This window comes from Antedon bifida, chromosome 6 (assembly GCF_963402885.1).
Source record: "Antedon bifida chromosome 6, ecAntBifi1.1, whole genome shotgun sequence".
Classification (NCBI taxonomy): Eukaryota; Metazoa; Echinodermata; class Crinoidea; order Comatulida; family Antedonidae; genus Antedon; species Antedon bifida.
This window is the reverse complement of record NC_136231.1, coordinates 17,359,416-17,384,922: the sequence shown is the minus strand read 5'-3', so window position 1 is coordinate 17,384,922 and position 25,507 is coordinate 17,359,416. Positions and strand designations below refer to the sequence as shown.

General features: G+C 30.9%; 1 protein-coding gene across 1 annotated transcript in view; it reads left to right on the top strand.

The window, feature by feature from the left end:
- Positions 1 to 2,768: 2,768 nt before the first annotated feature.
- The window catches only part of LOC144845964 (protein patched homolog 1-like), a 31,483-nt gene continuing 8,744 nt past the window's right edge, over positions 2,769 to 25,507 (top strand). Inside the window, exons 1-15 of the mRNA XM_078703495.1 lie at positions 2,769 to 3,041; positions 3,226 to 3,327; positions 4,273 to 4,465; positions 13,561 to 13,750; positions 14,185 to 14,251; positions 14,515 to 14,612; positions 15,366 to 15,474; positions 15,720 to 15,812; positions 15,924 to 16,045; positions 16,358 to 16,505; positions 16,738 to 16,869; positions 17,519 to 17,677; positions 19,948 to 20,040; positions 23,668 to 23,793; positions 24,751 to 24,869. Coding sequence (XP_078559621.1) covers positions 3,003 to 3,041; positions 3,226 to 3,327; positions 4,273 to 4,465; positions 13,561 to 13,750; positions 14,185 to 14,251; positions 14,515 to 14,612; positions 15,366 to 15,474; positions 15,720 to 15,812; positions 15,924 to 16,045; positions 16,358 to 16,505; positions 16,738 to 16,869; positions 17,519 to 17,677; positions 19,948 to 20,040; positions 23,668 to 23,793; positions 24,751 to 24,869 — 1,790 coding nt within the window. The 5' untranslated portion in view covers positions 2,769 to 3,002. The remainder of the gene's footprint in view (positions 3,042 to 3,225; positions 3,328 to 4,272; positions 4,466 to 13,560; positions 13,751 to 14,184; positions 14,252 to 14,514; positions 14,613 to 15,365; positions 15,475 to 15,719; positions 15,813 to 15,923; positions 16,046 to 16,357; positions 16,506 to 16,737; positions 16,870 to 17,518; positions 17,678 to 19,947; positions 20,041 to 23,667; positions 23,794 to 24,750; positions 24,870 to 25,507) is intronic.

The window sequence follows — 25,507 nt, the reverse complement described above, 5'->3', positions numbered from 1 at the left end:
TTCAGACCTTAGGTGTAAATATTGATCATTTATTCTTGTCCTCCAATAATGGTATACTTCATACTGGTTAGCCTATACTTATGGGCGGATACATGATTATTTTGGCGAGGAAGTGTGAGGTGAATGTCAATACTTATTTTAATTAACCTTATGTTATATAATATTTTTATTTGATCCCTACAACACAAACACAAACGTATTTTATAACATTAAATGGTAATATATGATGACGTCAGCCATACGTAACTTCTAGGTAATTCTCGGTCATTTGAAATAAGCGGTGAATTTTAACCAGTCCTGTCACCAATCCCACGTAACTATTGTTGATGGTTCAAGGCTTGGTGTCGTGGACGGGAATTAAAACATAAAGGCCTAGGGTGTTCCACCGTCTCAGACCACTGGTTTATTCACTTTAACTCAAATGACTTCTCAATTGTAAAAGACCTACTTATGTTGAAACTGTAACAAACCTAGTCGTTCTGTCGATGTCGTGTCTACAGTCGACGTTTGAAAGCAATATCGCATGAAAACCCATTGAAACATTGATGTAGGTAAAAACCATCAACATAACAGTAGGCCTACTATATTCATGATTTGCTGATGGTAATGCGTTTATTGATACGTAATGTTACGTAACGTCACGTAGCAATACAATTAGATTACTTGTAGGTTGTAAACTAATTCCCCTAGTTAATTGGCCTAACATTTTCACTACAATTTTATAATTCAAAAACAGTTTTTTTAAGAAGTGCATTTTAATTTGTTAGGATGCGTGATGAACGAAAGTGAGACTGTAGTTAAAGCTTGCTTCCCACTAGAACGCAACGCAAAGACGTAAACGCAACGTAAGCGAGTTGACCAATCACAAGCTTTGTTTTATTCGAACTTTCGCTTGCCATTGGTCAACACGCTTGCGTTGCGTTACGTCATTGCGTTTTGTCTCCACTGGGAACCAACCTTTACCTAAATTGAAATGGGTGGGTGGGTGAATTCAGGCTGCCCACCGCTGTCCAGAACAACTACATTTTGAAAAGACAACACAGTTATTGCTTGAATAAATCAACGCTTTCATTAATAGGCCTATATTTGCCTCAGGAAAGTTGCTGAGACCTTGTCCCGTGAATACATGGAATGTGTATCGAAGATTCAAATCACATTTTTTGGCACAAAAAGCATCTGAACTAGTTTTATAATTGCAGAGCCATCATGTTTACAACTGTAGTATAGTAGTACAGTAAGCCAATATATTATTTCACTAGGATTCGAAAGGGGATGGTGGCTTGAACCACGTCCCCAGCTTAATCCACAGTTTATACCAGTGGATTTTCTCCAAACTCGGGTCTTTTTATATCTACCCATTTACATGATATTATTATTTTATTTTTCGAGTACACGGAAACGAGACTCTTCAACTGTTAGTTTACCATGTTTTATTTCTCATGATTTCTGTTTTACCTGATTTTGTGAAAACTTGACTAGGATAAAAAGTTTAGGTAGGCATAGTTTATGGTGCGACAGGAAAAAATAATGTTTTTAATAATTGACTGCAAATATTTTAAATCATCATTGACCTATGAATCAAATGAAGGAATGCGGGCCTTATATTTTTTGGTGTGTATATAGGCCCTAATGTTTAGAAAGGTTTTTTTGTTCGATTCATTCGCAACAGTCAAGGGCGATTGATGCCCAATTTAATCAAGTCAGCTAATATAATCTCACATTCCACGTTCAGGAATGGTGACCTAAAATCTACAATGCCTGTACGTCGATTGACGGTAGAACAGTGCCGAACGAAATTATGATATTAAAAGCGCATACGTTTAGTTTTGCACATATCGGCATATTATTCGCCCGCTCGATAACCAGCCGAATAGGGAACCTGACCCCCTCAAAAAGAAAATAATAAATAATACTGTTAGAATAATTTCACTACTTCATTTGTGTAAAACCGGGGCCCTTACAAATCTTTCTTTGTGTCTTAGTTCTTTCATTTAAGTTTTATGGAAAACAAACTTTAGAATATATTCGATTAGTCCGTATTATACACTATTCTATATTGTGTCAAAAAAGTTTTTTGTATTTTTTGGGGTAATTTTTGACCAGTGACGAAATGTTAACGCCCTATCAGCCAGTTTAGTTATTTGTTCACCTCCCTGGTTACACCCGGGTTAGTTAATAAGACCGACTCGATATAGCGCTGCTCTAGGCCCACCCAAGTTGCCTTGGTTTCTTGCATTATCGGGCTGTACGTAATTAAAGAGTTCGAAGAATCGACCACATGCCGGGTAGCCGCTCGTAATGTAATCTTATTCGGTAGCTACACATTATTATAACGTTAAAAATACAGGCCCAATTTTCATGTCGCAACATTGGCATTAAAAAAGGCAAACGTTAATTTTAAATCGGTAAAGATTCTTCGTTTGTTGTTTTGTTGATAAAAGAACAGAAACATCAATTGCTCATTGTTTGCCTAAAAACTTTCACTGTTTATCCTAAAATCATTTGTTATGACATTCTGTTTGGGGTAGAGATGATTTTGACATGGGTGTATATTTTTTTAGTTCGTGATAATCGTTAATCCTTTATTTTAGTTTTGTCATGGGTTTCTTGTGATGTTGATTTTTCTTGGCTCAATTTTAATGCATGTTCGGTTCAGGTGTTTATGTGGTTTGACCGAAAGAATCTTTATCTTTCATCATTTTGACTTGTGTGGTCTTGATCGCCTTCCTCGTCGTAACTTAGCAACTAATGACACGAAAATGTAAAATCAACAATGTGGGCCCCACTATGGACCAATCAGCTAAGGGAAATCTGACCTGAAGATGTGCCAGTCTGACAGCCGGGGCGGGGCTTAGTTGAAATCTAATGCAACTCGCACTGTGCTGGCTATGGCATTCATTTCAAAAAGGTTTGTTGGGTGATAGAAAGTACGTGCTAAATGAATGAAACACTGGAATCATACGACCGAATGGGCCTGATTTTAGGCTTATGATAGGCCTAGAATGGAACGCTGGGCTCGACCAGCTAGGAGAGAATCTGAGGTTTGTTACAATTCTTGTATTAAGCTCATAGGAAAGGTATACGGGACGTTTGACAAACAATCGCGAGGAATGAAGTTAGTTAATGTGCTTACGGATGTAGGCTAGGCCCAGCGGTAGACGGCCTCTGCTATGTACTCGCAGAGAAGTATACTATATGTTTTGATTTTTATTTTCTCATTTTCAGGATTCCCTTCCTCGTCGGACACCAAACGAATGTTGTTACGAGGACTTATTAACCAAAACAAGTTGGTGCAATGCAGAATATGCCTATAGAGAGATAGAAAGGGTGAGCTTTTCGATCAACTACTTTTGTTCTTTTTGTTCTGTTTTTGGTCCGGATGTTGGATTCGCGATCTCATGTGAAAACTTATTTCATCGTGTGTGGGAACTTAAATGCGGATTAGAATCCACGCTTATGAATGGAAACTGTACTCTATAAGAAATCGTGAATGTATAAAGTCTTTTTGAATATATTATATAAGCTTATACATAGATGTCAAAACATCTCTATATTTATTAGTAGAGCCATGCTGATTATGCATACTGTATTTAGTTGGAATTTACCCTTGATGTCATTGTTGTCTGCTTTGTGGAATGTATATAAAAGGCTTAATTAATTGTCATGGATAGAAACTTATTTCAAAGATCTAATTAAACTTTAATTAATTTTGAATGTAGAAGCTTTAGTTTATACAATTATTCATAAACATCTTGTAAATTTATAAAACCTATAAATGATCAATATTAAATGTCTGTCCATTGTACAATTTAATTGTGTTTGTTAAATGTAAATTTAACTAAAAGATGTTGAATTAAATTCCTCTAGACTAGAGTTACTGTAGAGTATTGAATAAATATTATAATTTTGTGTATATGTATGTTAATACTGTATACCTAAAATAATACTAGTATTAAATCTAAGTTTATGTAAGTTTAAAGTTTACAGTCAACTAAAATCATTTTATTTCATCTCTCTCCAAAAATATGTGTCGTTATTTCCGGACAGCTGGCACCCCCTGAAGTGAAAAAGACCGCAAAAACTTGGCCTATTGGCTGCTACATAATTATGCTTTTTAATTAACAATTTGTTGTTGTATTTCTGAACAAACAATATTTTCAAAACTTCTAATAACTTTGCACCCTAAAGGCATGATTTAAATCATAATTTGGCCACAAAAATCTTGTTACTTCTGAAATGAAATAACATTAATAACATTTTTCTGTTTTATAGGGGCGTGCTGATGGGAACAAATTGGCCCTATGGTGGAGAGCAAAAATTCAGTCAATACTCTTTTGTATTGGATGTTATATACACCTACATAGGAGTAAAGTTATATTTGTGGGAGCTCTCTTTTTAGCTGTTTGTGGATTTGGAATGAAATTAGCCAAATTGGAAACAAATGTAGAAAAATTATGGGTGGAAGGTAGGTAGACATTTTTGTTTTTTACAAATTTATTATTGCAGAAAATTGATACTTAAAACCTAGAGAATGTTTGGCTAAAACGGTTCAAAAAAAGGTTCAATGCAACTTATTATAATGATTATATATAACTTATACTGTGATAATATGTTTCTCTTTTTTCACTTTTATGTTAAAATATAATTTGAAACACATTGCAGTACAATATGACTACACTACTGTATGATACAATAGTTAAGTATATTATGTCAGTAATTGGTTGTTCCAATTAAACACTGACTAATATTTTTGATACCATTTTATATTATCCATAACTTTTAACAATTTTAAACTGGTTGTATACTTTTATTAACACTATGGTTTAGCATAACTGGAAGTAGAATCTCAGTTTTCAGAATTCTTGCTTAAGCATTTTGATTCAAAAACATTCACAATTTTAAAAACAAATTGTAACATTTTATGCTATCACAAAATGAAAGGTTCCCGAACTCCATTACCACATGTGATCTTGAGGCAATGAACAACTTTCTACTTGGATATTGCTTTTTTTCAAGGGCATGTGCTAACACCCCTGTGGTCATTCAAACTAAAGCCTTCAGTTCAAGCATTTTACAAACAAAAAAATAAATACAAAATCCTATTACAGTAATTAAATACTGTATAGTAGTAGTAACACCTTCTATGGAGATATACAGTGATAAGAATTTAAATTCATTAAATTATGTTCTATAGTATACCGCAGTAAGATAGTTTCACCATAATGGCTGGTTAGGGGTTGCTTACAGTGTTTCCTGATAGCAGTTAATGCTATCAGGATTAAACATACTGTACTGTACTGTGATTACTGAATACTATGATGAAATATAAACATTTGTGTCTAAAATATACTTTACTGTATGATTTCAAATACAACATGCTATTGTACAGTTAATACAGAGTAGAGAACATGATGATTTTGATTACTATTCTATATTTATCTTTTAATTAAGTTAAATGAGTGGTAAAAATTGATGTGTGTGGTCTAGGAAGTCCTAATTAAAATAATGTATCAGATTGCAACCTTCTACAGTATGTCTTGGTGATGTGATAAACATATAGTATAAAACCCTTTACCATTTAATACTGAACATCCTATCCTTTTTATGTATTTAATCAGAATAAAATTCTGAACACCAATCTGTAGGCACAAATATAGGTCAACAACACATGTATAAAAATAGTATAAGTGTAATGTTTTTGTTGCTAAATGTAAACATCATAACCAAATTATGTACAGAAAGAACCATTACTGATGAAATCTATAATAAGTTAAATACGTGGTTGTTGCTAACTATTACTATCTATCAATGAATTGCAATATGGACATTTTATTAACAATTATTTAAATCCGATCTAGAAATAAAATTTGTTGGAACCACATTTTTTCTTTTATTGTTGAAACCTGAATAGTAACAGGTACAGATCTTTTATTTGTAGGGTTTCAATGGTGAGGTCTACAGCCTTATCTTATCATCAGATTATTTCCTTGATTGTTCATTGAAAGGTTCAATTCAACTGGGTATTTTCTCAATTGAAATTGAAAGATTTCCTGTATTTTTAATGAGTCGATTTCCAGAAAGATGGGTGTACTAAATTGGGCAAAGTAGTCAACAAAATATTGCACTGAAGTAACCTACAAAAGTGCAGGATTCAAAGTATTCAACCGTAACTGGACAGAATATTAACTCTAAAAAGAAATTCAACCATTAATATTGTATTGAAGTTTAAAACTTTCAAAATATCAATGTATTATTGTACAGTACAGTTTTAAATTTGAATTTTTCCTTTCCGTTATTTTGGCTTTTGACATGATGGATAAACGTACTGTACATTTTTGGCAAAAGATTTAGAGGTGGTTGTCAACGGCCGCCTCCAATCATGACAATTACATCCATGTTATGTAATTGTAATGTTTTATTTATAATTTATAGTATCCCTGAAAATTTCCCTATAAGGCAATAAAACATTAAGGCCTTCCACACACCTTGATGTTTAAGCGCCAACCCCCAGAAGCATTCTAAAAAGTCTAGTAATACTATATAGTAAGCCTTTGATTTGCAGTACATCTATTCTACAGTATGGATATTTTATCATCTTCTTGTTCTTAAAAACATGTGTATGTACCGTATTATTAATTTAACTTGCATACTGGATCATTGTTGACATACAGTAGTATAGTATATGTAAGTAAGTAAGTATTTACTATTACAATTTAATATGTTTATTTTAAACTAATTCAAAGATTAACTTGTTTACCCGATTACTTAACAAGCATTTTAAATCTATTGATATGTGTATTAAGTAAACTATCTTTTGTTCCGTGTATATTGCACTCTTGTGTATACAGAAAGGTGTAACATTTAGTATTGTCCTGCACATTGAGAGATGATTAGTAATGTTGTATTGTAATTAAAAATCTTTGTTTACTGTTCTTTAGGTCTTTCTTTTAAAAGCATTATTGAAAATTTCTCCAGAGGCAGTTCTGATAATGTGGTATCAAAATTTGACTTCTGTCAAGCCTATAAATGATCAAAAGTTAATGAGGTTTTTTAATGGAAATTAGACCCACTAACCACATTTAGACAAGGCACACATTGTGGGCGCAAAAAAACATAACCTTTTTACTTGCAGGTATTTGCCGAAATGTGTTCAAAATGCACATTACAGGGAAACCGATACACTTACTGTTAGTGTAATATCCTCTTTTGAACTTTTTAATGATTTTATGTGTACCTGAAAACTACTTTAAAATTTGGTTTGAAGTATATAGTATAATTCTAATTTGTATTATTACAATCATCGGTACTGTAATATATTGTACATTTTTAATGTACTTCAGCAGAGAAATGTATACATACACAAAACGCCAATTTTTATAACAAATTCTCACATATATAATAGTACTACTGTAGCATGCTGTTGTAAGTGTAGACTGTAAAATTGAAAATGTGCGTTAATTGAAATAACTCATTTTTCTACCATATTTTAATAATATTTTATATGATAAATATCAACATAAATTAACATTTATTCATTCTTGTACACAATGTGTGCACATGAGTACAAAGGCTATCTGGATTTTTGTCATTAAATAGTAGTCTCCACAAATTAACTAAAAGTAAAAAGTTGAACTCCCATGTCATCTGAAATTCTATCATATACCATGCTTTCAATAAGATTCCTGAAAAAAGAGGGAATCGAACTTGCTGTGTCGGCGCTTCACGCTGTGCCATATTAGAGCTGGAGGTGTTATGTTGCAGGCCTAGAATTAATCCACCCAGTTGCAATGCTTCTCCCCGGTGTTTAGCCAACGTGAGCCTTACTCAACCACCCATATGTATGAACTAAGAAAAACAAAACACAAATTTCTTCATTTTAGGTTAATTTGTAAGGGAATTCTTAATTCAGCATGACTACTAAGTTTAGTATAGTATAGTTCTTGCTACTTAACAGTACTGTACTAGCATGTGTATTTATAAATAAACACAGTACTGTACCTGTACTGCACAGTAATACTGTATGGTATTATATGAATATATTGCTTTACTGTACAGTACAGTAGATCCTGTGTTTATCGTAGAGTCCAGTACCATATTTCTTCAAATATGTATTCTAAAGTTTTCCATTGTTAAAATAGTAGCCTACCCTAAACAGTGCAAAAGTACACCTTTTATATAATACACAGTTAGATCTATGTTGTGGCAATACAGTTACAACAGAACTGTAATCTTTACTTGCCAACCAACAGGAACATAATATGCACAGTATATTCTGATACTATATCAAAATGTGTACAAGAGAGAGGAAAGATATCAAATATTTTCAAATTCAATTCGAATCCGTGCTAATTTTTCCAACACATTGTGTGCAGATTCATGGGTACAGTATACATACTGTAGATCCTGATTTCACTGACAATAATAGCTGATATAGCATATATGTAAGTGTTTTTAGAAATGTGAATAAAACCCCAATGCTGTACCACAGTATATAAATAACCATTCCAAGGACAATGAAAGGTACAGTATTTATGCTTACTATATACTGTAGTAGCAGTGTAACTTTACCTAAAAATCAGCATATACGGTATACCACCAAGCTATTGCTAAGTTAAACCCCCTGAATAGTTTTGTGAAGTGCATTATTTGTCATTTTTACTATTAACTTATAATATACTACAGTATTGTATGTACTGTGAATGTCAAAAAATCTATTTTTACTAACAAATTCTTGTTTAATGCAATCATGAAACATGATGCACAGTGGATACTAACCTTTGACCTCATCTTGACAGGTGTTGGGGTCAGTTTGATATCAGTGGGAGGTAGGGTCATCTGTGACCTGGTCCATAAGATAGAACCTAATTATGGCAAGTGTTTAGGTAATTTGAATCTGTGTAGAGTTTCTCCTAGTCTAGTATTTCTTCTATTCAAGGTCACTATCATAATTACATCTTCTGACAAACCCAGCAAATGACATTTTTTATTAAACAAATTAATGTAGTTTTTTGTGCTTAAAACTTTAAAAGTTGTTGGTGATCATACAGTCCTAATATCATTATCTGTTATAGGCCTATTAACATCTTAAAATATACTATTGATAAATATTTCCTATTGTTACTATAGTACTGTAAATGTTCTGGAAACCAAATTTACCATTTACAGAAGGCTAGTAGTACTGTATTTCTGTAATTTTCCAAATAAGTTTGTTATTCTTTATCAGGATTTAAATTTTAGACTCAACAAAGTATAGAGGCTTGCAATTCTATAAAGGTATTCCATTTGTGCCCAGAAATTATTTTAAGAAAACACAGCAACATACTGTACACTTTTTAACTTAATTCTGTGCATTCTAGAGATTTTACATTAACTTAATGTAAACTACTACTAGATTTGAATCAAAATTGTTGTTACAATATACTACTAAATGTAGGTACATGCAGCCATTTTGAAACTGTCTGTACATATACTGTACAGTACATGCTAAGTTTATCCTCTTTATACTTAGTAGGGGTTATGTTCCATGGAGCCTTCCATAATTATGAGAAGCCTTGCTGAATAATAAATAAAGTATGTGTGGCCTGATAGTAACAACCCATTGAAATAGGCTTACATCATGCCATATGAAAGTTTTTATCTTCTTCTCAACAATTTGCTCTATACTAGACAAATAAACAAGGTTAGAGATTGAAGTATTTATGTTGATGAAACTGCACATCAGTTTTGATGACTGACCCTGTGTACCTGTGTCATATAGTAAAGTTTTTTTTGGTCCATTTTCATTAAATAGATTTATACTTCACCACATGCTAAATTACCAATATAGGACTCTAGGAGTTGTTTTCTTTTTAAATTGTTTTATACTGTAAATCCATATACTGTTATATTAAATACCAGTAGTGTAGTTTTGGACTTATTTACTAGGCAGATAGGTTGTACAGAAATATAAACCCACTATTAAATGAAGTGTGAGTTATTAATGATGTTGATCAAAATATAGTTAATGTCTCAAGGCCAAGACAATTTCTCAATCCAAATGGTCAACTGGTGTATTTTGCAGACCACTTCCAGTATTCTATTAATTGATAATCCAAGCCAAATGGAAAAGCCTTGGTTGGAAGAGTGATGACCTATTTCAGGGTCTTTGTGTCAATAAATGTAGTGAGAATTTTCCTTTTCCATAAAACGAATGTTAAGATAGTTTACAGACTACAGTACTGTCTATAAAATGTAGAAAAACATATAGTTATCTTTTTTTAATATAAAAAAGAAGAATTTTTTTTTTCCAAATTCAAATTAGTGTTGCTGTGATGTTTTAAATTTCATTATACTTATATAGAAGATTTCTTTGTACATTGTATACATGTTCTAAAAAATCTGTACTTTCAAGTTTTTAATATAGTACTGTAGTACTGTAGGTGGTCAATTTTGAACTTTATCTACAGTTAGCAATGTGGTTGTTGAAGGCTATTCAATAAGCATTCAATACTCCTGTAAGCAATAGATATTTGTGGTAACAAATAGTAATTCCAGTGAATAAGGAATTAAAGAAATAAACATAATGTATAATGGTAGAACTGTCATCCCCATTTACTAGACCTTGCTTCCAACCACAGTTATATGGTTTAATTTATCATGAAAGTGGAAAACTGTCAATACCCTAGCTAGTTCACAGTTGTTGGTTAGAAAAAATAAAGGAAGTTACTGTTAAATGTACAGTAGTTTAGGCACGTCTGTCAGCCTACCAAAACATGATCTCTCTGATGACTGACAAGTCTATTTGTATTATATCACCTATGTAAGAACGATGAAACAAAAGATGTGAAAGAAAAATTTGACCCATACAGAACAGAAAGTAGATAATGTACTGTATTAACAAAAACATGAACTTGGTATGAGATTCGTTTTGGTAAATTCTTAATACTATAGAATACAGTACAGGGCCAATTTTAAAATATTGCGCTCAGAGTTTTAAAACAGTCTATCTAAACTATTATTGTCTATTTCGTGCCTAGCTTACCTGGATAAACCAACAATAGCCCCTTCCCCTCGAAGAGTGAGATATAAATACACATTTATTTCTGTACAAACACTATAACTTTATTGGAGATTTTAAAAATATATTTAATTTCCCGATGTTTATTTTATATCTATTTTTATCTTGAAGTTTTATTAATGAAACAAGAATGTCTTTGATAATAATTCATCCCACATATTCAAAGTTTTGCCGTTATAACAATTGTTATTTTTACTTCTATAAATTACTGGTTTAGTTGGGTAACCTTTTTACCGCTGAGATGAACCACACACAGAATGGACTCCATAACCACATGAGCATAATTTCTTCATTGCTAGAGAAAACAACTTGAAAAGTATGGCATACCTTCAGATGGTCCATGTCACGAAGATCTTGACTTTGCACCCCTCTACAGTATAGGTCTTGTAATATTCCTTAATTTCCCATCTAACATCCAAAATCCTTTCATTGCAGTGGTTAAGAAAACATGAAAAATGGTCAGTTTTGAAATGAAATTCATTATGTACAATACAATACAAAAAATTTAGATTTATTGTTCCATAAAACATAAAGATTCACTTTAACAACAAAAGAAAAACCAACCTATAAATAATGATTTTACTTTAAAAAAGATGAAATAAACGGTTAATTTAAACCAAAAACCAACTGTTTGGCTTCTGACTTAATATTTTCAAATATATTAATATAAATTTCAAGCAATTATTTGGTTAAAGTAAATAAGAATTTATACTGTACTGTATAAAAATATACAAATTATTTTTTCATTTGTATCTTATACTGTATTTAATTCACTGACTGTAGTGTACTACAGTGTATATATACTGTAGTATTGAATAAAGAAAGTTTACACCAAACGTTATTATTAATAGAATAACATGCTCTTACTATAAAATACCATGCTGCCATACAGTAGTAAGTTTATCAAGGTTAACACCATAAATCAAGATCCTCAAAATGAGAATGCTTGCATTACCTATAGCATTTCTAAGCTTCATTGTACCTAAGTTAATATTCCCATGTGACTTTGAATGTGAAAATATATATTTTACGAAAATCATGAAAGAGGAAGGGGTTTTAGATATGGTTCAGGGGTGGCCTAGCTAGAATGCATGTCTATAGGTTTAATAGTACTCATGTCAGTTTAACTGAAATTGTTTATGATAAATTATTGGTATAATAACTCTCATATGTTGAATTACATGTCTGTGAATCCATTATGACAGTGTAGTCACTGTGGTCGTTAGTGTAATCTTAAAATAATTTGTTTATAAGGTAGTTTAGTTTAGGTTATAGTGTGCTAGTAAGGTATTAATAACACTGTATTACTGTATATTGTACTACTTTAACTTGACTGTTATTGTACAGTAGTTTGTTTTTTTTTAAATTTGAATAGTTTAAAAAGGTGTTCAGTTTATGAAAGAAAGATTCTTTATATTTTTAATATAAATTGGGATTTAAATAAACGATGAATTGTATGGCAAAACGTCTTATTAAAAATAAGTTTAATTATCCGCCTGAATTCTTGTTGTCACTTGTCAATTGTCACTGTTTTCCCTTTAAATATCTTGGCACATTCTATGCTATAACATAATGTAACACAGATAAAATATCACCATATGACTTACATAATGCTTTATAGATACCAAACACGTTTTACAAATCAGTTCTTGATGATTGACTGTTTTGTCAGAATTTAAACTAATGTATACTTTTTTTTGGTGAAAATTGAACTTTATTTTGTGCGTGAAGATGCAAAATTAGATTAAAAGTAAAACCATCAATTTTACCTACTGTACCCATCCTCTTTATAAAAGTTTAAATTCAACATAAAACCTATTTTATAACCTTCAAACACCAGCCCTAAGCATAACAAAAGAATTTTGAAACAACCTTTGTAAACATAGTCTTTAACATTTTTTTTTAGTATAAGAAGGCATTACCCCCATCATGCATGCCTCTGATGACTTAATATAGTTCAAGTATAGTGATAACCTTTTTATCAATTACAAGGAGCATATATTAAACACATTGGGTTTATCAGTAGGCTCAAAATAATTGTGATAGATTGTTTTCACCAAGATCATCCAGTTTGAAATAGATACTGTAATCCGAAATTCATGCTTTGATTACAACTTCACAAAATCTTTTAATTAGACTGTTAACTGTGTATGTGTGATCATAGAGTGTAAAGAAATCACAATGTGTGTTTTTACTGTTATTACTGTAGACCTGGTTACCTTACTGGTTTAAAAAGACACATTTTCTTAGCTTAATCATGTTAATTAAACATGTCTATTTAGTGCCAACAGTAGGTTACCTGGATCATGGAGAAATAAGTTACTCCATGCTTAGATAAACCATGGAGGTATACTTACATGAATAAACCAATAGTGGCCCATGCTCTTCTGAGAGGGAGAGCCGCGATACTTAAAGATTTAAAAAATGTAAACAAGTTTAGTGCCTCTCTTTGTTTCTATTATTCTTTTACATAATTAATATTTATATTTTATTTTATTTTTCAGAGGGTGGAAGACTTGAACGTGAATTGCAGTACACATTTGACACGTTGGGGAAGGGGGCAAGGAGTGCAAGCCAACTAATAATCCAATCGCCAAAACATAGCGAGATGAATATATTAACACAAGAACACATACAACTACATCTGAATGTATCGTTATTAGCAACGCAAGTTTCTGTTGATATGTTTGATGTGTAAGCAAATTAACATTTTTATTTGATATTGAAATATGAATGTACTACAGTAGAACCCCTATTAACGGGACACATTCGGGACGCAAGAAAGTGTTTCCATGTGGTTTTGCACTAAATAAGGTTTGCCGTTATGTCAAATATATATGAGCCCTTATTGTTTCTAGAAAAAGTTTCCCCTTAATAGAGGTGTCCTAAAGGAAGAACTCATTCTATATTCAGAATGTAACATGAATGAAGATTTGTACATTTCTATTTCTCCTAATTTCATACATAGATTCGCAAAATTGTGGGTAAAATTTACCTTGATACTTTTAATATAAAATTAGGGTTTACCATTACCATTGTAATAATTCTTAGGTGTTGCTCATTTGCTATCATAAGAATGATTTATATTCATACAATGTATTACAAAACTAATTCATTTTGCTTTTCAGAACGTGGAAATTCAAAGATATTTGTTTTGTAGAAAATTTTCCTTCTTTTGAAACATATGCGGATTATGTAAGTTTAAGTTTTATTTTGTGTTTACTTTTTTAAAAAAAGACTGATAAAGTTATACTGTAGTTTGCTGTTTTATCAACTGTTTTTATTGTTCAATGATTTTACTGTTTGATGATATGGGTGGAACATTTAGAAGTTATTCTGTTTATTTTTTAAACAAATATCATTTAGTAATTGTATGACAAAGTGTTGTTAATTTGTTATTTTCATTTTTTGTGTTTGTTATGTGCTCATTTTAATGTGCACTTTTTAATCATTTATAGATCTTTGAAAATCTCATGCCTTGTACAATTATAACGCCTTTGGACTGCTTTTGGGAGGGTTCAAAACTTCTAGGACCTGAAAATCCAATTTATATTCCGTAAGTAAAAACATTTTGTCATATTAAAGTACTGTATAATATAATGTCCATTATGCTACGTTCGAAAACAAAGCATTTGCCCTTACCAAAAATTATTTCTTTCTTAATTTGAATAAAGTTAATCCTATCCAAATCTTTCACCTAAAAGTTTTGATAATTGTATAACCTTAATAATACTGTAGAATAATTATGTTATCATCTGTGCTACATTCATCATGTCTTGTTAATTCTTCGGTCAACTTCATTTTTCGTCCCTTCGGATATCTTTACTGCCTCTCCCTGGATGCCAAAACCGCTGATTGCTATGTTAACCATGTACCAGTGAGCATGTTTACCACGAAATCTAGTCAAGTCTGTTTGGCACTTAATTATCTGCCTGAATGGTCATGCTCAAAGAGGCTACTGAAATTACTAGTTACATTGAATCCATTCGAGGATGACCAGTTACAGACACCCAACAATAAAATGAACCATATATGCAATTTGCCAAGTTTGATTCTTCAACCTAGTTTACAGGCTACCAACCCAGCTTTATTTTCACTAAAAAGCCATCTTTCTGACCTTGTATGGTTTAAAGATCTTTAGGGTCTGTTTCTGCTGCATTGCGCCGAATAAACTATTTATTTCAAAATTCAAAATAATTGGCGTTTTGCTGACTATATACTGTATGCTGCAACCCTCACCCTAATTTGTATAGTTCTATGGTAGTCTATTTCAAAGCGATGATTACAAATGGTTTATTTGTTATTTTAGTCAATTGGATGAACCATTAGTTTGGACAAAAACAGATCCTTATGAACTCTTAGAGCATCCAAAATTAAAAAGCTATTTCCCTGAAGGCATAAAAGACATGTTGGATGACGTAAGTCAATTTAAATTGTTTTTATGCCATACACATTTAGTTTTCACATTTACCAAATCTAAGTTTATTTTTTACCAATACAAAACAATAAGTCTATTTTATTATTATCTAATTTACTTAGATAAACCAACAATAAATAGCTTTATTCTCCTCTAAGAGCAAAATATACTTTATACAAAATATAATAACGTTCAATTAATGTGCATTTTAAGATTTAATTTCTGGTCTATACATTTTGTTATTAGTCTGGAATCGGTCACGGGTATCAGGACCGGCCATGTCTCAACCCATATGATCCCGACTGCCCATCAAAAGCACCGAACAAGATTACGAAAGAGGTAAGATCCTTAATCTTTTAATAAACAATAGTTTCTAAAACTGATTATAGTGGCACATTATATTCTGCTAAACAATTAAGATATCACTAAATTCTGTATTCTTTGTTGTAGATTCCTAATTTCCCATCACTTATGACGGGAGGATGCAATGGTTATGCCAAAGAGTACATGGAATGGCCAGAAGAACTTATAATGGGTGGAATCAAAAAGAATGAGAGTGATCATATAATAAGGTAAGAGTGTTTAATTTGCTCTTGTTCAACTAAATATTGTTATAGTATAGTCTACTTTCTCATTGGTTTTTGCTAATTAAAATGAATAAATAATAAACTAGTCTAAAAACTATTTTAAACACTAAATAAAAAAACACTACACAAGTACTCTACTACATGTTATTTATTCAACAACCATTCATATAAACCTATCTAGTGTGTCACACTAGTTGTGTATGGAGTGTGTACGTTTTTTGATTTGCTATAAAAAGTCTCCACGGTTATAACAACATGTACATATTTAAAGTTTAAATGTTGGTTTACCTTTTGCAGTGCCGAAGCCCTTGAAACAATTTTTCTGTTAAAAAGTGAAAAGAACATGTATGATAACTGGAAGAACCATCAGAGAGTCAGTCACATTAAATGGACAGAGGAGAAGGCTAAAGAGATACTGGATGCCTGGCAGAAGGAGTTTACTAAGGTAACATGATCAAATTTGCTAAGAAACAATAGCCTATTCCTCTATTATTGAACACCCTATATTCATGGGTGTATTCCATTAACCCCACGCTTAGTGGGAGTAACCTAACATACACAATTCAATATATCTTAGGGTGTTTCTATGGGTTTAGGTTGCTATCTGTTGTACCACTATATTTATTTTGTATTGAAATTGTCCAGCTTTTTAAAACTAGTTTTTGTTTTCTTGAAAGGTTGTACGGAACAGCAAACCTGATCATCCTACCCAAGATGTCAATGCATTTTCTGAAGCGTCCATGAACCAAGTGCTGGCAGAGTTTTCTGAGACTAGCCTTCCTGATGTTATCGGTGGCTACATGTTGATGGTGAGTATTGTACTAGATAGATTTTGTTTAGAATTTCTAGCTTTCTTTGGTGTAGAAAGTAGAAAGAGATAATCTTTAAAAATAAGAATTAAAATGAACAAAAAGTCACCCCAATTTTTTCTGGCTTTGTACTTTTTCTGTTTCTCTTATAAATTCAGCAGATACTTTATTTTTTAATAAATAATAACACATGTATTACAAACACATTATTTTCAATGTTCATAAGTGCTGGCATGCTGAAGATATAGACAGTCAAAAACATATCATGCAAACAATTATTATAGATTAGTTAAAGCTCTGTGTACACTATCAAACTTTATGTGACAACAAAATGTGATGTGCCCATAATATGGACATGATGTCATATCACGCTTTATTTTTGTCAAACTAGTTGACAACTAGTAGTGTAGACAGAGCTTAACACAATGTTGTTAAAAAACTGGACTAAATTTATGAGATTGTTAAGGAGGTTTGGGCGGTTCAATGGTGCTGATAAAGTAATATGGTATTACAATTTTACAGTAAGATACTTATAAACAATTGTTGTATGGAGATGATATTAACACTGAACTTTTAGTAATTTGCGGAGCTACGGTTTGTTCACTGCTTTCCTTACCATGACGTTTTTTGTTACATTTATTTATTTCAGGTGCTGTTTGCTTTTCTAACCATGGTGAAATTTACCGACGGTGTCAAGTCTCAGGGTGGTGTAGGACTTCTTGGAGTACTTTTAATAAGCGCAACAGTGGTAGCGAGCTTAGGTTTTTGTGCCTTTATTGGTATTCAGTTTAATGCATCTACAACACAGGTAAGACATATGGTTCTTTTGCTGGTCTATGGTTTAGTTTTAGTGAAATTCGTAGAAAAAAATCTGGTATTGATATTAAGCCAGAAGAATTAAGCTTAGCTATGTTATTACTTAGCCGCAAGCAAGAAATCAATCCACTTTTCAATGTATTTATCACTAAAACCCCACCCACATAAATTTCAGAAACCAGTGTAGATTTTTAACATCAGTGCAATAGTTTATTTCTTTCAAAATAATGGTTTTAGTTTTAACTAGGATCACTCGACCAGTCTGTTATAATCGAATTAATCTAAATTATGTATAAAAATGAGAAAAAAATGTACGAGAGAATCGGGTCATAACATAAACATAGTTTTGCAAGCGAGTGATGTTACCCAGGAGATATCTTTCTCTGACATACTTTTTAAGAAAGAGTGAACATTTTTGCTGTTAGTAGTATATCATGTATATATAGATCTTTTTTCCCTTGATACCATATACTAGCATTTTCACTATATCTCTATGGCTATTATTCCATATAACATTATAAGGCATTGGCTTGAGAATTCAACTATAAAACAGTTGGCATCAATATCTTAAACAATACTAGAATACTAAAATGTATGTATAGCATGTATATGCCTACTATACCTTATTTATACTTTATTTTACCTTATTAGTCGACCTAAACACCTTATTTCACAAATTAATATTACAAAAGTAATTTAAAAGTTTTAGAATTAGAGTCCCACTTTGCCAAATGATATGTAGTACATTTCAACGACCAAGTAGGTTAAACAAGAACATTAAGAGAAATCAGAATAAATAATAAACGAAGGTAGTTTATTATGGACACTTTTTTTGTTGTTATGAGGTGCGTGTGCAATTTATTATATATGTAGACACAATGACTGGAAGGCAAATGCTCTAGTCAAATGCCATGGGTCGGTAGCCACCAGCACTCGTGGATTACAACTATTCCTATTGTTACCAATGGATTTCAAATAGAAGCTCTCATCACACTAACAGGTTAAGAACATTACCATAACACGAAATACATTCTGTTTCTGTGTTGAATTGTCCCAGATGTAGGTCGTGTTGCTTCTATATTTTGGTTTTCTGGGTCACAAACCTGCAACATAAATGTTAAATATATAATGCATTTGGGTCATGATTAATGTAAGCGACCTACATATTTGGAATTAAATAACATGTAAATACATAAAAAAAAAAAAATTACGCTGTAATAGCTACTGTATACTGTATCATACCATGTCAATGTAAAAGTCCACAGTATGTTTTTTTTTGTAAAATGGATTGGTCCTTCAACTTGGAAATTCATAAAAAAAAAATCTAGAAACTTTAAAGACGGTCGACGACCATATGCATAATAGTTGGCAAGTTAAAACAATTAAATATTAAATGTTGACTCATTTTACTCACATTTTGGATGTATCTTTTAATACTTATAAACATAAATTAGTTTCAATAGACCACATTTAAATGAGGTGTACGTGCATAACCATGCATAAAGGTAGACTTGTTTAATTGTAATTTGATACGTTAAATTTATTGTTATTAATTTTAATAAGAACTTAACACCTTTTACATGAAACCTAAAGTTATATGGTAAAATTATTGTTCTGTTCTTTACCTCTAATTGCTACTTTAATTTACCTCTCCCAGAATGTGCCATAGACTGTGCCATAAATTGTAGTGATATATTGCAAAGTATAAAATAGTTGTTCACAAGAAGTTTAGTACTTTATCATTCTTTATTTTACTCTTACCATTCAAATGAATATATGTCACTGCGTTACATGTAATAAATTGTGAAAATGTTGTTAACTGGTGCAAAGTAGGGGCAAACCTTTATTTATGAAAGTACAGACAATGAAACACATAGCTTTGACTGTGAACTTATACAAATGGGGACAAGAGTAGCAAGGTTGTAGAGGGACAGCTATGGTGGGCAGTGTCATTTGATAGGATATTGTACCCAAGGGAGTATAGACAGTGTAATATGAGTAAAGGGTGCATATAAAACTCATTTTTTACCTGCTTGATAATTGGCTAGCTTGTCAATTTCCTTCACCATAAATGTTGTCATGTGACATCTGTCATGATTGACTTGTTTTCGGAGGATTGATGTTGGGTAGTTTGATTTCATCAGGATATTTGATCAACATTATTACTACAAATGAATTCAATTTATGAACTACCTGTCAAATTCATTTTTCATAATTTATTTATGTTTATGATTAATCTTTAAATGTTAATATATTTTTCAGGTGCTTCCATTTTTAGCATTGGGGTTAGGAGTTGATGATATGTTTCTACTTGCGCACTCCTCAGCATCACTACCAGCAGAAATGCCCACCCTGGTAAGCCAATTGCTTTATATATTCTTATACAGTATTTATTCCACCATTTATAAGCTCATTATGTGTTCAATAAAAAACTAAAAACAGTTTATTTATGAGAAAGGCCTCATTTTGATATGACACAAATAGTCTGACGATTGAAATCGGGAGAAATTGTTGTAAAGTCTTTATAATGTCAATCTTTGCCATTGAAAAGTTTTAAAATTAGGCATCTTGTGTATAGTATGAAAACTATTCTGGTTGCTTATGTACATGACTCTTTTCGTTTTTCTTATATAATGAAGTTTAGAAGAAAATTCTTTGTGCTAAACTGGCATTATCTGTATGCTACTATGACCCATGAATTTGAACATTTAATCCCCAAGAAACATAGTTACCAATCAAGTGTGAAATTAAGTCTAGTATGATAACACTTGTGCTTTTTTTCATTTTATTTTATCCACCAACTTTTATAGTGTGTGGTCTATTTGAAAAAATATTCTTATAATTTAATATAAATTATATTTTTGATTATTTTAATTTTAAATTTTAATAATAAATACATTTTTAAAATGGATGTTATACTTTTCTAAATGGTACAGTATCTGTCATCCAGTGTTTTCCAAAAGCCGGTTTTACTTGTAATTTAATGGCAAAAATGGCTCCAAATAGTATTAAAAATGGTGTAGTAGTGGGCCTAGCCAATTAACATATATTAAAAAAGAACAATCTATATTTGGATTGATAAAATTAAAACATATGACATATAATTAATTTTATCTAGATGACATGATTCGGTACATTTACCTATACATTGTAATATTTTATTGTAACTTTTTGACAATTGAAAAGATTTTATTTAAAAACTAATTATATAATAGCCTGTTTATAACCGCAATTTTATAGAGTTCACATAGAGAGTTGCATGATATTATACGCCAGGATTACTAAAGTGGTATACTATTGCCTGTAGACTAATACTGTGCTCTAACTATGTTAAAATGAGTCTGATGCCGCCTCAAGGTGGGGTCTATTATAATAAGGCAACTGGCTGGCATGGTCTTATTGAATTGTGTGTAGTGTTGATTGCTAATGGCAGATGGTGCCTACCATATCAACTTATGCTTCATCTTCAAGGATATTTGCCAACAACACAATTTGATAAATTAACATTTTTGAATTGAATAAGAATAAACAACAAAACCATAACCCTAACCCATTTACCTAAAAATTGATAATGGTAATAATAAACTTGATAATTTATCGATATTAACAAAAGTTTATAAATTAATTTTAATTTTAAAACTCAGTTAATATTTAAAATAAAACATCGTACAATTTAACAAACTTGAGTAATAAGATAATTTTATAAACCATCATCAATTTATCTCAAATCAAACTAATTATAGCCTACTTTTATTTCATAACAAATTTATTAAGCAGATTCTTAATCTTACTATATTGAGAAAAATATTTGTTGAATAATGTTTAAAATAGTTTATATTATAATAAATATTAATTAATTTTAAGCAAGATATACTTTTACTCTGTAACAATGTTGTGAACATTTAAACAATTATTGTGTAACCTCTTTAAAATAGTAGGTTCTCACAATAGATTTCCAATAATTACCAATCCCAACCATTTTTAATATCTTGTGAATGGTTCAACTGTATACATTAAGTAGCTCAAAAAAGAATTTCCATTTTAGGTCACTTATCAATCAATTTTGAGCATATTATTTTGTATTTAGAGGGGTTTTGCAATTTGTGAATATTAGTAAAATAATCAAACCAAACAAGATGCATCTATTTTTGAGGTTGCCCAGAGAGGCCAATCATAACTTATAAGTAACACAAACAAAAATGAACTGGGCATGCAATGATTTCATAAATGTAAAGCTAAAATTGGCCAACCTACCACCCAAGATTATATTCTTAGCTAGTAGGGAAATCTTAGTGGGTGGTCTAAATATTTGGCATGCTCTAGTTATGCATGGGATCCAGCCAAATTTCACAACCTCATACAGACCAAATCGTTTGATTGGTTCTCAGCTTCTAAGTTTTGTAGGAGCTTTCTGATTGGCCAATCATAAATATCTACAGGCACTCTTGAAAACAGAACACAAGCTGTAATGTAGTAGACATGCAATTCTATATTATAAAATATTTTTACCAAAATACCATGTATTATATAAAAATTAAGTTCAGTAGTTCAGGAACTGTGGTTTAATGGTTTACTAAATTGATTTATCGATAATCATATTAGGGGGATATATATATATCTCCAACTGGCCATATGTTTGAGTGTTTGTGAGCTCTCCTGGTCTACATGACGCTGTGTTCTCTGTTTTCTTTCACCCTTTGTGCTGCTATTATTTCCTATTGGTAGCAGCAGCTGTAGTAATATCGTATCGTCCCCTACAATTTCAGATGTACTATTTGCAGCCAAAATAGTCCACTGTAATAACTCGGTTAAGAACATACTGTACAGTACCTGGGAAAAATATTACAAATTATATGGAAATTTCTATATATATTAAAAAAGTAATTAATAAAAGCCTATTTTTTTATATGCTATTTATTTGATTTGATTGATTGAGAATTTTATATTTTATTTTTGTTTTTGATAAAAGTTGTAAAAAAATCTTTCCTTTATTATTTTTAACATTTTAAAATGCATATAATTGTGATTTGGATTACATAATAATTTAAAAATAAATAAAATGACTGAAAAATATAAAATGCAGTTAAAATAAGAGATAATTTACAATTTGGTTACATACACATTGAAGAATTATATTATAGAATACATTGTAGCTGAAAAAAATTAGAAGAAATGAAATATATGAAAATGAGATCAGATAAAAATAGGCAATATAATACATTTGAACTAGTGTAAAAATGTTTCTGGGTCTTTTACAAAAGTGTAACCCATAAAAAAAATCTTGGGAAAGAATACACAGATTCCTAACTTCAAAGAATGTTGTGTATTTTATTGTGTTTGTTTACATTATATATAGCCCATTATGTTTGTTATATGTCTGTTGCTCTCGCATATACAAAGCAAGATACTATCATAAATAACTTGAAGTTGTTAGGATTTCTGTGAAAGGCTGTTTATGTTGATAGGGTGTTGGTATAAATATTTGTAAGTCAACTTACTCATAAGGTGATTGCTAGAGTTTTTTGCAACTCCCCAGGTGGTATCAGCTCAGAAAATATTTATGCTTTTAATTAACCTCACAGTTCTCAAATTTTAGAGTGATGAAAAAAGGCTTTCTTGACTTGAAACATTTTTATGAAATCCCAAATAAATTAATAACTAAGGCTGAAAGAAAAAAAAAAGCATTAAAATTGGTTGTTCATTTGTCATAGTTTAAACCAGAAAAAAATGTCTGAGGTTAGACTAGTCTGTTTAAAAGTTTAAAAGAAACTTCTTTGTGCTAAACTATCATATATCGGTACTTAGTTGGCACTTCAGAAGTGTCATATAATGTTTTAACAAGTATTTAAAAAAAACTTGTTGAGGATAAAATCATTCAGCCTTTATCATAATTATGTGCTTTATTATAAAATAAATTTGATATATATGGTAACGTACTATTATTAAAAAATGTATTTGAATTTCAATTTTGTTTTTTACTAGATCAAAACAGGGGAACTGCTGAAAAGAACCGGTGTTTGTGTCTTTATGACATCACTCAACAACATGGGTGCATTTCTTCTAGCTGCTATAATTCCAATACCAGCCCTTAGATCTCTTTGTATTCAAGTAAGATTTTTTCATGTTTTTTTTTACTTACTCTATACATGTTTTGGCCAAGAAATGGAAAAAAAAAAATAATCTACTGGTAATGAAAGTCATTTAAACCAATAATCTGTCTTAGGCTGTTGTGATAGAAAAATAATTCTATTGGTCTGATAATTAAAACAATAATGCAGCTATTTTAAAGTAGTTATATGTTATAGTATAATGATTCAGGGCCGTAGCCACCAGTACGGTTGGTAAGGTTTCAACCTGACCACTTTTTCACAGAGGCCTTTGACAACACAATGGCTTGAACAGAGATTGTTCCCTTTTCTTGCGAAAACCGGACCACTTTATTTCGTGTGGCCACATCACTGTGATTTATTTCAGAATCAGAATACTTGTGTATGCATGACATTTTTTTTTTACATTAAAAAGAAAATTTAACAGAGATAGCCTGTTTTAATCTTGATGATTGTTATGCTGGTTCAGGGCCTCGGGTGCATTGGATCATAACCTTGCCAGATAATGCTAACTTGATAGGATCAAATTGCAATTCACATTACGGCCACACATCACTCTTGTACAAGAATGTCTTCATTTTATTATCATATAGAAATTAAATCTATGATATGCACTTTTTCAATATGCCAAACATCATCCAAGAATTTACTGAAATAATAAAGAACTTTTTTTTGTTGAATATGACCTAATATTGTGTACTTTTACAGTTGATAATAGAATATTTTATATAACTTAGTATTATAACAAATTAAAGACAATGTATTTTTACTAAAAAAGAAAAACAAACATAGTTTTGATTATCGTATTGTTTGAATAATAATATTTTTATTAAAAATAATTGTTTTTAGAATCCTATACTGTTTATTTTTTGGAACTTTCAGCATATTAATTTAGAATTCTATTATTACAATTATGTATTTTCAAATATTGATATAATGAATGTTGTTTCTTTTCCAGTTTGCAATCATAGTAGTTTTCAACTTTTTATCAGTCATCCTCATCTTCCCTGCAATATTAGCCGTAGACTTAGATAGAAGAGATAAAAAACGGGTAGATATCTTCTGCTGTCTCACAAGGTAAGCCGTTAAGCTAAACTCTATTTAATATAATATTAAATGCTATTAAACTCGTCATTTATTATCTATACATTGACAAAATTGATGTACCAGCCTATACATAGACACAATTTATATACCAAACTATTACAGTAATACGCAGATAATGTCTAAATTTGTAAAATTGAGCTATATGTTTATTTATAAATTAGTAAATTAAAGTTTAACTTTTTAATAGATTTACCTGCTTTATTATGAAATTAAGAAATCTATTGCCGCTTTAATTAAGATAACTTCTCTTCTAAAAAAGAATGTTTTCCAAATATATCGTACTAATCTAAGTATAATTCCATTTATTGCATGGCCACAAAACTGGGTCAAGTTTAGGAACTTAGCTAATTACCAATTGTCTTATTCAAATTCAAATTTATTCACCTCCCTTAGGAGAAACATATAAAAAAAACTGTACATTAAAATAAAACACATCTGAATAAAGATTCACATGAATCATAAAAAGAAGATCAAAATTGTTTTAACAATTAAATAAAGTGCCAAAATCATTGTGAAAAGGGCAGACTTAATGCTATCACAGATACCATGATTGACTCAATCACAATCTTGTACCCTTATTTTTAATGTTTACCCCTAAGATTTGTTTA